Source organism: Pelmatolapia mariae, linkage group LG16_19, assembly GCF_036321145.2.
Source record: "Pelmatolapia mariae isolate MD_Pm_ZW linkage group LG16_19, Pm_UMD_F_2, whole genome shotgun sequence".
Lineage (NCBI taxonomy): Eukaryota > Metazoa > Chordata > Actinopteri > Cichliformes > Cichlidae > Pelmatolapia > Pelmatolapia mariae.
Window position 1 is genome coordinate 43998138 of NC_086241.1, and position 13557 is coordinate 44011694.

Below are 13557 nucleotides of genomic sequence, written 5' to 3' on the forward strand. Positions count from 1 at the left end.
TTCCCTTCATTGGCTTCCTGTTAAATCCAGAATTGAATTCAAAATCCTGCTCCTCACATACAAGGTCTTAAATAATCAGGCCCCATCTTATTTTAATGACCTTGTAGTACCATATCACCCTATTAGAGCACTTCGCTCTCGCACTGCAGGCCTGCTTGTTGTTCCTAAAGTATTTAAAAGTAGAATGGGAGGGAGAGCCTTCAGTTTTCAGGCCCCTCTTCTGTGGAACCAGCTTCCAGTTTGGATTCGGGAGACAGACACTATCTCTACTTTCAAGATTAGGCTTAAAACTTTCCTTTTTGCTAAAGCATATAGTTAGGGCTGGACCAGGTGACCCTGAATCCTCCCTTAGTTATGCTGCAATAGACGTAGGCTGCCGGGGATTCCCATGATGCATTGAGTTTTTCCTTTCCAGTCACCTTTCTCACTCAGTATGTGTTAATAGACCTCTCTGCATCAAATCATATCTGTTATTAACCTCTGGCTCTCTTCCACAGCACGTCTTTCATCCTGTTTTCCTTCTCTCACCCCAACCGGTCGCAGCAGATGGCCGCCCCTCCCTGAGCCTGGTTCTGCCGGAGGTTTCTTCCTGTTAAAAGGGAGTTTTTCCTTCCCACTGTCGCCAAAGTGCTTGCTCACAGGGGGTCATATGATTGTTGGGTTTTTCTCTGTACCTATGAAGCGCCTTGAGGCGACTTTTGTTGTAATTTGGCGCTATATAAATAAAATTGAATTGAATTCAATTGAATGCTGTACAGTGTAGCGAGGAATGCTCAGACCTCTACATTGGAGAGACCAAACAGCCACTTCATAAACGCATGGCACAACATAGAAGAGCCACCTCGGCAGGACAAGACTCAGCGGTTCATCTGCATCTAAAGGACAAAGGTCACTCCTTTGAGGATTGACATTTTGGACAGAGAAGACAGATGGTTTGAAAGAGGAGTGAAAGAAGCCATCTATGCCCACTGTGAGCGACCATCTTTGAACAGAGGCGGTGGCTTACGACACCAACTGTCTGCCATCTATAATCCAGTTCTGAGATCCCTTCCCAGACGCCTTAATGCCCACTCACATCCTGGGCCATCTGACCTCAGGAAATCGCATGATAGGGTGGGGCTAGGTTTCACAATGAGCTCACCCGAAACCTTGGCTGACCTACACCCGTTTTCACACCTTGGCTCCTGTGATTAGGTAGTGGATCATTAGGGGGTCCATTGTCCCTCTTGGGGGGACCCTCTCATAGGGCTTAAATCTGGGACTCTCCACCGTTTGACCCTAGAACTGAAGAAGCTTCTCGGATGAGAGGTGAAAACAACTTAAAGAAGTCCAGACGTTTTTCTTTCCAAGCTCCTTAGACGACATATTTGGAGCTGTTCATGTTTTCCCTCTTAACTTTTTGCCTCCATATGTGCTTAAAAAGCTGAGCTAAAAACAAAACACATCACAAGTAGATGTTCTTGACTTCCTTGTAGACAGTTATTTAGCTCTTTTCACCCCTGGAGGGACATAAGGCACTTCCACTTGTATCTTTTCTGAGATCATTTGAGATCCATGAGGAATCCATTGTGGAAGGTGTTGATCTTGTTCATTAGGAAGGACATTGCTGTTATAAAGTGAGACCTTAGTTCTTAAGCTTTATTGCTCTGACTTTCTAGATGGGCTGGAGTTACAGATGCTTTGCGTGGCTTCCCAAGCCTTGGACTTCTTTATCACCAGATGGAATTTGCTGATGCCATTAAATTACTGATTCCCAATGTGGACAATGTGATTTTAACAGGCCTCTTAGGTAAATCTTAGGTCAAGTTTGTCTGAGGATTATGTGTATTACTGGCAGCTCCTGTAAATGGTTCAATAATTATACCAATCCTCTCTTTTCTCATGCAGCTGGGCTCTCACTGTGATATTCAGCTCTGATACAAGGAGTTTAATTCTGTTTACATGCTACATTGTGGGACGACACCAGTTGCTAATGCTATCACTTGTTCCTGCTGTTTGTACTGTGCCGTCATTTTTCATTCTTCCATTGTGCTCCACTCCAAGCAGGTCAGCAAATGTGCGCTGAACGTGCATGTGACCTGAAAGCTATGCCATCCAGGATTCCAGACACATTTCCCATTCTTCCCAAAACAACTGATGGGTTAATGAACACATAGCATAGCACATAACGTCCCACTAAGCATTAAGGATATCCAACACAGCTGCTGGAAGGCTTTCATGCAGAGCGGGCTACTGTTAATCATTTCCCACCATGTCATTAAAGGGGCAGATGTAGTCATGCAAAGGACTTATCTTATTGGCTTGGCGCTAAATGAAGCGGGAGCTGGATGCTGGGCGATTGTCTCCATGGCTAAAGAAATGTTTTGGGTGTCAAGCTACATACAAAAATAAGATAGGATAGAAAATATTGCAGAAAAAATGTACTTTTTTCTTCTTCTTTTTTAGAAATGTAGAAAGTAAAAAAGGTAAAACAACTCATATTGTGAATTCCTGAAATTTAAACCTATTTTGTAACCCTTTACAAATGAAACATAAGCAAAAATTCAGTTTATGGAACAAACTTCATTTAGGAGAGTTTAATCACACTCCCTGTAAACATTTTGCAAAGCTAATACTGACCCAATATAGCAGTTCTGTGTAACCTAAAGTGGACAGACTTTTAGTTTGAAAAGGAAGGAAGTGTCAGCTGATTGACACTTCCTTGATTACAGCGCCTTTTCTCAAAACTAGTGAAAATTAGGTTAGCACCAAAAACATGCAGTAGGTTTAAATTTAGGTCTGCAAATGAAAAACTGCAAACTGTAAAATACAATTGCTGAATGAAAATTGAAGTTCCAGTGACAATTTGAGTCAAGGAGGGAATGAAGTTCTAGAATGGAAAGTGACATTCTAAAATAAAAAAAAATGTAGAAGTTCTAATTTGGAAAAAATGTAAAAAAAAAAAAAAAAGGTTTTAAAAAAGGGGGAAAAAAAGGTAATTGTGTGGGATTTAAAATTGAATGAATATAACTTTACTGGAAAGTGACGCTCGAGAATTGAGGTTGGAATTTTTAAGTAGGAAGTAAAATTCTAGAATACAAATGTAAAATGTTCCCTTTCAAAGTGTTGATTTGAACTAAATGGAACCTGGAATTTTACAATGAATACATAGGAACACTTTACAACTTTAGGATGAATTCGAAGGTCTAGAATGAACAAGTTACAGAATGGAAGGTGAATGAAAGCTTCAAGAGTACCTTAGTGAAGGGTCCAGTTATAAGGGCATTTGCAGTAGCCAATGACAGCTTTTTAACAAATGACAACACAAAACAGACTTTGGTATAAAATACTTTAATAAATAATAGTATTGTTCTAAGAACAAACAAAAAAAATTCCACTAACAAACCAAGACTTTTACCAAATATTGTACAAAATAATTACAATGTTCTGCACATTCAGCCCTCCGTGTGGGGCTAACAGAAAGTAAAAATTTACTGAGAGAAAAATTATTTGGGTTTTCTATGAATGCATCTGCATTAACAAAAAATATTGAAAAAAAATCATCATATTCATCTGCAAACAGTGACGATAACTGACCCCCAACCCCCTCCTGCAACTGCTGTGGAGGTAACACTAAACATTTCTCTTCCTGTGTGTTCTTAGTGCAGAAACAGACTGGACAACATCCACAACAGTCAAACAACATCAACAGTAATACAACTTGTTCCCTTCATTAGACCAGAGCAGATACACACAGGGAGAGGCGGTACTTAAACAGAAAAAACATTAGGATACAGACACATCTATTGCAAGCAGGTTCCCATTCACACAACACACTGTCTGTGATGAGGTTTCAGTGTCTTGCTAAACAGCACTTCCCCTGGGTGGATGATTACCGTGGAGTTGTTTGAAGCTAACACCATGCTGCTCTGTGCAGCATCTCTGCTGTCAGCAGACTGTAGAACTATAAATTTGTAACTCACGTACTAAGAGGCTAATGTGAGACTGGCAGCGGGGCTTTTAAGTTGTTTGGACCCTGTGTCCTCTACATACTGAAAATAGAAATCAGATGCATCAGTGCTGATTAAAGATTCACCAAAGTTTTCCTTTTTGCCATTTGGTGTCCAATAATCTCGTAAGCAGCATGTGGCAGAGCACCTCAGAACGTCAGTCAAAAACTTTGCATTTTTAACTGTCGTCATATTTATTTTCTTAACTTGAAATTATATTTCCATTCTGCCAGACATGAACAGAAACCACCCAAAATGAACCGCAAAAACAGTTATCTGAATCATTTATAGCATACAGCGCTTCGCCTTTGCTTTTGACAAGACAAATATCAAAATTCTTCAATTTGCCTGCCTGCTGTGATGCCAAAATGATGATTGTCAAATGTCAGTACATGCATTTCTGTAGGGAGTATGACATTAATGAATTAAGAAGTGCTTTCGGGAACAGCTTTACTCATTTTTTAGTGATGATACTGAGGAAAACCTGAACAAAGAAACCTAGATCTGGATCTACTCGGATTGTTTCAAATGTAAAAGAACAATGTGGATTAGAAGGTAGAGATCAGCAGTTATGAGTGAGTCATTAAGTGATAAATGACAATGGTGTGTTACAGCAAGTCCAATGTGGAGAAAATGACAGAAAATAACATAATTTAGCAAAAATCCAACAGAAAGCTGAGCAAATACATAAATTAGAACCTATCTGGATACAAAATGGCATAAAATCAAAATAACATCAGTCATATTAATATATTTTTTGGAGGACTGGCTTTATACTTACACTGTGATAATGAAATTCAGGGACCGAAGTTTAAAAAATCAAATGGACCCCCCCCCCCCAAAAAAAAAAAATACACTAAGAATTGAATTTGTAGAATAATAAAAGGTGACTATTGCAAATGCTCATAAAGTTTCACTCTGGAGGTCTCCAGTGAGATGAAAATGACTGTTAATGATGGAGTTCCTGTAGCTGTAGCACTGATGACCCAGCTGATCCTCACAGCCTGTTCCAATGACTGGCAGGTCTGGGATCAGCTCTCTAACAAATAATTCTAAACATAAAGACAAACAATCAACACTTAATTTCTCTTTAAACAAGTTTTCATGACTCAGTGGGACCACGGGCACTGAAAAATCTGTCTAAAACCTGTCGTAGTGTCAACAGACACTGATAAACGGAATGACATAATTAAAAAAAAAAGAAAGAAACAACCACAAAACAATCTTATTCTTTTGAATAACTATGATACAAAGCATCACTTAAGTTATTAAACTCAAATATACACAGCCATTTTTTATATTTACATATGTACAACGCAAAGAAGAAAACAGCATTTACTGCGATCGAGTTGTTGTTAGGACTTCTTTCCCTTTTTTTGTATTTAAAATCTGCGTACAGTCTACAAGAGGAAGGAAAGAAGTAAAAATAGGAGCTGAAGGCACTTTTCTACCAAAGCAATATGCTGAAAAATAATCATGCAGACTTGCAGGAAGTAGTGCCAATTATTTTCAAATGATATATAAACCTTTAAGATGTTTATGACTGTAAACAAACAAACAAAAAAAAAATCATGCCAGGCATTATACAGTGGTTACTTTGTGCCAACTTTCAAAGAACTTAAATATATATATAAAACTTGTTTTTAGTATTTTTTTTCTTTAAATAAAAACACATGATTTGAAGACAGTGTAGAAAAGGCCCACAGGTGTGGGCTAAGGCAGACAGGAAACAAATGCACCACGCCACGCAGTAGAAACGGCGTTAACAGCTGCCAGCCAATGACGTTCAGTTAAATCTCCAAAGTTTCAAAGAAACAAACGTGAGCGTTAGTTTTTTTCTAGTGAAGCAAAAAAAAAAAAAAGAAACGTGTGTAAACAGAAAATCTAGAAATGTGAAAAGAAAATTCTTGATTTCAACAGTGTAACAATCCAGAAATCCCGAAGCAGTGATGTTTAATTTTCATGCCTCTTTTTTTTTTTTTTTTATAGTAACATCTGTGCTGCAGAAGAAGAATTTAAATAAGGCGAGGCAAATAAAAAATATAAAATTAAAGCATCTGTAATCTTCACTTTTGGTGCTTTTAAGAGTTGAAAAGTCAGTGACATTGAAGACATCGCAGTTTCTTCCTTTTACTCAGAAGGTCCCTCCTCTTCCTGTGTGGGGTTCACACGTAGTGATCTTTAATGTCCTCGCTGAGTTTGGCGGCGTTCAGGTTTTTACACCGGTTGTCTTTGGGGCTGTACGCTGTCCGGTGCGGCACCTTCAGCGGACCGCTGCGCGTTGTACAAATCATCCCTCCCTTACCCATCATTCCCCTGTCCTGTGTTATGGTGCACTTCTGAGGCGGACACTTGTCTCCCATGCCCAACGCCCTTTCCTCGTCTTCCGCCTGATCCCCCTCGTGCTCCCCGTCCTCCTCACCCTCGGCCCCATCGCACGTCCTGTCAGAGGGGCCCATCAGTTTCTTGCATTCGTACTGAACGTCTTTGTCGCGGTTATCCTTGAGAGCGTTGCTTCGCAGCGGCTCCAGCTGGTTGTTGACTGTTGTTTCCTCAGATCGGGCCGCTCTCTCGCGCTCTTTCTTTCTCTTGCGGGTCCACCAAACGCAAACAACGATGCAGAAGATCCAGAGAACGCTGAAGACCACACACAAAACTGGGACCAGATAACCTGAAGATGAATGTTTAATGGGATATTAGGAGATCATTGCATTTAAAGATGTTACAAAGATATATCATACCATCGGCAAAATTAAGAAAAAAGCATGTACCTATTGTTTTGTACAGAAAATAATAACTAAATTTGACTAAATTTGGAACCGCTTGAGTTTTTTCTTGCAGATCAGAGGCCAGAGAGTGATTTTGTAACATCAGTGTGATTCGTGATTGCGCAACACAATTTTAAGTGATAAATTGAACAAAAATGCTGGCTGTAGCAAATACGACAAAAATACGGTAGACTAATTCTCACAGAGGAACCGATGTGTAACTCACCAACAGTAGGGCACTCCACCACCACCTTCACTTTGACCTCAACCACTGCCAGAATGATGGTGCTGTTCTGGCGTTTGGACAGCGCACTGGTGATAGCGCTGGCCACCTTCTGGATCTGTCCACAGTCGCCGTCTTTCGATCCTCCATCCTGCTCAAAAGACTGCAAAGAGGAAGAACAGGAACCATAAGATTTATTTCTCTTTTGAATTCAAAATAACTTGTTTCGCCATTTAGATTTGAATATGTGGTGGGTATAGCTCGGGCCTGGAGTAGAGACAGTTTAGGGTTTTCATAGCTGATTGCAGGAATTAATGGTTTCATTCAATTATGGTCCTGGAAGACACTTGCTTTTGTATAATCCTGGATTACATGAGAACATCTCATTGCATTCATTTTTGGTTAAAATCACATCATTTCTGTGCCTCTTCTGAAAGGTTCATCGTGTCACGTTTAGTTTTCTACTGCCAGAAAGTCTGATTCTCACAAACCAAACCCAGAAGATAAGCAAAACCAGAACCATCGTGACAAGAATAACAGAGAGAGTTCCAATCAGATCATGATCCCTGCACACACTAAAATATGTAATGCACATCTTCTTAAACATCTGACAGTTGCTTTTCATTACAGGGGACACAAATACTCCCTCAAACCTTTCAGTGCTCTTTGAATAGAGCTTTTCAGCGATGTAAAGAAAAGCTGATTTGTAGGTAAAAGGAAAAAAATTTGCAAAACACAGATTCCCTCAGTGCAGCGGAGAAAGAAAAGAAGTCCCATTCGCCAAATGGTCAAAGTCTCGCTCGAGGCCATGTAAGAAGACAAAAAAGAAGAAGAAGAAGAAAAAACACATTCATCCGTCAGAATAAAAGAGATTCTCCTCCCAACATCTGGCAGGCTGTGAACCCACCCCCCCGCTGAGGGTGGAGTTAATTGCCTAATAAGGTGCTGATGGTGAGAACAGAGAGGTGGAGTTGGGGATGCAGGGCTGTTGTTGGGGGATTAGCTGTGTGCTGTGTAGTTCAATTAGGACAAACAATAGAAAAGAGGCCAGCTGTGCTCCCTGCTCGCCTGGGGACAAACACTCCTTTTTTCTTCTCCTGAGGAAATCAGCAGCTCATTCACACACCCAACTTCCAGACTGACTGACAGATCACATTGCAGAGATACTGAGCTCAGTGCACAACGTGCATGCTGTAGACTCTGCACGGAGATCTTTTGGAGTTGTTCATTTTCTCTATATATTGTTTACTGTGTGTGGAGGTTCGAGATAACTGATGAGGTTGATGAATTAAATCTAAAGTGTTTTTCCTCTGTCCCATGTCTGCTTAATAACACCTAGATACTATTGAAGCATTTATTTATTTATTTATTTACCATATTTTGTTCCAGTTTTGATTACATTTTTTTCCAGCATATTTTTTGTTGGTGCGTCAGCAACATGTGCTCAATTCTAGAACAATCACTGTTCTAGTGTTTAAGTTCCTCTTGTGCCAGAAAGCGGCTATCCTGAAGCAGGAGCTAAAACATCCCAACGCTGGAGTTCTAAGAACTTAGTCGTAGTTTTGGGCATGTAGACAGGGCTCCCTCCAAGAGCTGTAAGAAAAATCAGTCCACATCCTCTTACACTATTTCTACCTAGCGGGAAAGGTAATCCTCAGCAAAAAAAAGCTCAAACAGGAGGAAATAATTAATTTTTTCTTTTGCAATTATTTGGGACTATCTTCAGCAGTGGATGAAAACACATTTAGTGTTTAGTTCATTAGTGTTGATTTGTGTTTATCCAACCCCAGCTGGTCACGACAGACGGCTGCCCCCTCTGGAGTCCGGTTCTGCTAAAGGTTTCTTCCTGTTAAAAGGGAGTTTTTCCTTCCTACTGTCACCAAGTGCTCGCTCAAAGGGGGTTGTTTGATTATTGCAGTTTTCTCTGGGGTTATTTAGAGTCTTTACCTTACAATACAAAGTGCCTTGTAGTTATATAAATATATGTATACCATATATATATGGTATATAAATAAAACTCAACTAAATCGAATGCATGGCTACAAAGACAGAGGAAATTCCACCAGCGCAGAGAAACATTAGCAGTCCTCCAAAAAGCCAACAGCATCGAGCCAAACGTTCGTGATGCTATCAGCAGACAGAATGCTGACTGGTAGAAACGTTGGCTTGGACAGTAATGGGAACAACAGTGGAATTCCCCATGAAGAGGAAGAAGCACAAAAAATCGTTAAAATTAAAAACGGTTTCCAATACTCCACTACAAAAATTTCTTATGTATGATGACTGTTTTTTCCATGCCAAGCGCTAAAGCAAAGGACCAACACAGCATGAACATAAACAAGTGTTTCCCACCTTACTAGTTTTTCCATATCTGTATATAAATTCAACACTGCCACACCTACAACAAGCGGACATCAGTCTGCAAAGTTCTGTGCAGCACCCATGGACAACTCTGTGATGAGCATGCCTGATGAAACAAATCGAAGTAGACACTTTCAAATATCTGGCCACAACTTCTTGAACATCCCTCAGTTTTCCTTAAAAAACATTTGAAGAGGCCACAACATGTTCGAGGGGACACAAACCAAGGCAAACCAAGCGTGCCTCACTCGTCCCCACATGCATTGTGAAACACAGGCATCGCACTTCTTTCTCCGCTCAGGTTAAAGCCTGCGCTCAGATCATAAAGATTTCACTCTCACTTGAAACTGAGCGGTGACATATCACTGCAACACAAGTCCGCAACAAGTGGGAGTGGAGCTTTTTATTTTTTTTCCTCCTTCTTTTTATGAAAGCCTTGTTGAGGAGTTTGGGTGGATGTCAGGCTCACCACTCCTTTTCCTGTATCTGTCGCTCAAAACAGGCCTGCAAACATCAGAGGAACAAAAACTAATCCCCTCCATTAAGAGCTTAGATGTGACTGATTCCCTCAAGTCTGGGTGGCCGAGAGTGAGAAATACAGAAACTAAAACAAAGAGGGGGGAAACAATAAAGGAGGGCGAATAAAAGCAAGCAAGGGAGACAGATGGGATCAGACAGATTGTGCAGATATTAAAGGAGAAGATAAAGAAGACGGGGAAGGAAAAGATGCAGAGGAAGAAGAAGAAATACGCAGAAGGAGAGCAGGATTGGCAAGTTCCCAAAAGTAAAGCTAAATTTTAACCAGATGTTGTTAAAAGCATCAAATACTTCTTTCTTTCCTCTCTCTGTTTTCTAAAACAAGGACGAAATAAACCAAAAATAGAAAAAAGATCTGATTTTATTGTCCTCTACTGGAAACAATTTGCAGTGGTGGATTATGTGCGATTCAATAAAGTGGAAGAAGAAAAAAAGGGACAAGTGAGGAGGAGAGACTGGGAGTTCGTTTAAGCAGGATCAAAGATCAGAGAGGCATCTCCACAGAATCATGGTAGTGGACATAATGGGGGATGAATTATTTGCATAAAGATACATATTTCAAACTGAAGAAGCTTCTCGGATGAGCGGTGAAACATCTTCAAGCAACATAAAGAAGTCCAGACGCTTTTCTTTCCAAGCTCCTTAGACTATGATGACCTGTATGACTGAGAACCTTCACAGACTTTCTAAACGTTTCTTTCTTCCTTTTCCTGTCTTGGGATCATCCTAAAACTTCTCACCAATGCTCTTTGCTTTTTCAAATATAAAGGCACAAGTCAGCCTTATATTGTGGGACAAGTGCACACAAGTGCATGTGTGTGTGTGAAATAATTACCAAAGCGACCTCCACGGCATCACTGGTGGAGTAGGACTGGTCACAGAGGATGAGCAATGCCCGCTCCTCAGCAAGCGTCCGAGTCACGGGGAGATACCTCAGCTCCGAGCAGATGTTCTCCACTGTGGTTCCCTGCGGCACACGGACAACACGGGTGAACAAATTCCTCTCATTCCTTTTAAGTCTTTCTTACATGGATTCAATCCGAAAGCATCCCCCAGCAGGGGGAAAACCTTGCCTCATCAGCACTTTGTCAGAGGAGCAGATTTGTTCCCATTCAGACATGCCCGACAGGCACATTAAATGACCCAGACAGCCTCCAGGTGCTGAAGTGATGTGACCATTAAGAATAGAGCATTCGTGTAAAAGTCATACTATCTTTATTTGTATGTTTTCACATGTTCTGGAAGATTTCCAAATCTGAAGAAACGTTCAACCTAACTACAAAAACCTCCGAACATTACTGTCTGAATCAAGCAGTTATGGGATAAGACACACTATCAAACATCAGACTGTCAGCAGAGGAAATAAAAACATGCAGCGGGGCAACAGAACAGACAGTCTGCTCTTTCGCGTGTGTGGCTCCAGATTCAAAGAAACGGGACATTTAAAATAACTGTTTATGATCTTTTTCCCACCCTGTATTGTTAGCATTTGATAATTCCTGCCATTATCAAATGTCAACAATTCCCGGCGGGAGGACAATCATTTCCAGTGTTTTGTTATGACATTGCACATCACCAGGCTTGAAAGATAGTGTTTGATGGTTGGGTAAATGCTTTAGCCTGAGCTCAAACTTTTCCCCTCCCCCTGCTAAGACTCAAAGATTCTGGTCAGTACAGAGCTGATCCAGCACCTGTCCCTTTGTAAAAGTGTCCTCTATATTAAAAGCCATGTGTTAATATTAATAAAGTCTTGAAATGTATGGAGAATACATTAAGAATCACGTTTATGTGAACTGTGCCTGCAATGTAAAACCACAGATTTTTATTCAGTGCCACTAAAGCATAAGACATAAAAGGCTTTTGTAGCTGGACCCACAGACCAAGCTTAAAAAAATTCAGAAGACAACGATTCAAGTTCCTACTTCTGTATGATTTACTCACCTGTGGCACTTTGTCCTTTTTAAAGATGAGTGTGATGTGAGCACAGTTGTTATCCAGATAGCCGCTGTTGGGTTCGCACTGGGTGTGCAGAGGTGTGGGGGGGTCTGGCGTTGAGCACACCCCCCACTGATGACAGGGTGGCGAGAAGCAGGTGAGGAACTGGTGCTCCACACACTCGTGACCTCCGGGGCAGGACGGAAGGTTTGCTTCGGGAGGTGGAAGAGCCTTCGGGAGGATGCAGAGCTTACGGCCACATCTCACCTAGAGGAATTCAGCGTTCAGAGAGAGGGTCCACACCAAACGCTCAGTTAGCTAATACCGAGCTAGCTTAGATTTAGCAATTACAATTCATTCTCGTATTCCTAACCTTGGAACAGTGAACATTCCCGTTGACACACTGGCATGTGTTACATTCCTCCTCCCAGCGGCTGCCGTGAGGAAACTGTAGGTCAGTGTGACGGCATGGCTTCCCAAGTCCGATGACTGGAGATAAGAAAGAATTAAAGCAACCATTGAAGTTGTCAAATGTAATCTTAAATGTAAGTTATAATCCTTAAGCTGCTGGAGTTCACTGTAGTCACATGAAAGCCATAGAGCTGCCCTAGGTAGACATATTATTCTCTCTCCTTTTCTTGTGTCATATACAGTACCTACTATCAGAGTAGTGAATGCTTACATTAAAAATGGTGAAAGTTCAAAATAATGATGTCAGTGTATGCTGATGTAGTCCTGCAAGGCAAAAGCTCACTCCATTTCAGATACTTTTTCTATTCGTAGCTCTGCTTGATGTCATAGACAGAGGATATTGCAAATATGGTCGTCTTAGCCCCTCCTGCTTTTAAGACCTTGTGTTTACTGGGGACAGCCAATCAGAAGAAAGGGAGCTTAAATAGAGGGCCAAGGGATCTACGTATAGGCTTCAGACCCAAAGGGCACACAAAGGGTGCTAAATAAAGACAAACGTTTGTGAAAAATGAATGAACAGCTACTCTGATAAAAGGTCCAAGCAAAGAAATATTGGAAATGAGCATAATAGGTCTTCTTTAATAAAATGATTCAAATCTGGTTGTTAACAAAAATATGGTTTACGTCTAAACCATCATCTTATGAACCTCTATAAACAGCTATTTATTGCACTTACAGTCTTGGCAGCGAGGTCCAGCATGTCCTGGAGGACAGAGACAGCGGTAGCCATTGATCTCGTCCATGCAGGTTGAACCTTCAGCACAAGGAGACGACTGACACTCATCAATGTCTGAAAGAGAAAACCACAGGCAGCGTGCAGAGAATTATTAAACTTCTAATGCCCACCATAGACCAGTCTAGACAAGTCCCGGTGACTCACTGTAATAACTATGAGTGCTTTATTTAAAAAGCAAGCATTGTAGGCATTGTTAGAAGAAACTTTTCAGATTATAGCGCACAGAAAGTTGAAAACCACAACCTAAAAACATTAAGAACTAAAAAATATTTTTAAGTACAGAGATTTCTTTCAGTGTTGCATTTCTCTTTTGAGTGTTTCTCTTCTTTTTTTAAAAAAAAAACCGTCTCAATGACCGATGAACTGGTTTGGTTTTAAACTCTTTAAAAGAATAACGCTTTGGTTCAGCAGGGGCTTTTTCTGAAGAGCTCTCTCCCAGAAGGGCCACGGGAGAGCGCACAGACCTGTCTGACAAACTTCAGCTCTGACCTCGCTCGGTGCAGAGGGGAGAGGTTAAGACGGTCTTCCTGAAAGGCT

The 13557-nt window shown here is 40.9% G+C and overlaps 1 protein-coding gene across 2 annotated transcripts in view; it reads right to left on the bottom strand.

Annotated features, from left to right (window-relative positions):
• Positions 1-3320: 3320 nt before the first annotated feature.
• LOC134645149 (protein jagged-2-like) overlaps positions 3321-13557 on the bottom strand; it is a 50178-nt gene continuing 39941 nt past the window's right edge. For both annotated transcript variants that reach the window (XM_063498472.1, XM_063498471.1), the window contains 6 exons: positions 12961-13074; positions 12187-12302; positions 11820-12080; positions 10714-10845; positions 6984-7143; positions 3321-6660 (listed from right to left, as the gene is read on the bottom strand). In XM_063498472.1, the coding sequence (XP_063354542.1) occupies positions 6155-6660; positions 6984-7143; positions 10714-10845; positions 11820-12080; positions 12187-12302; positions 12961-13074 (1289 nt within the window). In that variant the 3' untranslated portion in view covers positions 3321-6154. The remainder of the gene's footprint in view (positions 6661-6983; positions 7144-10713; positions 10846-11819; positions 12081-12186; positions 12303-12960; positions 13075-13557) is intronic.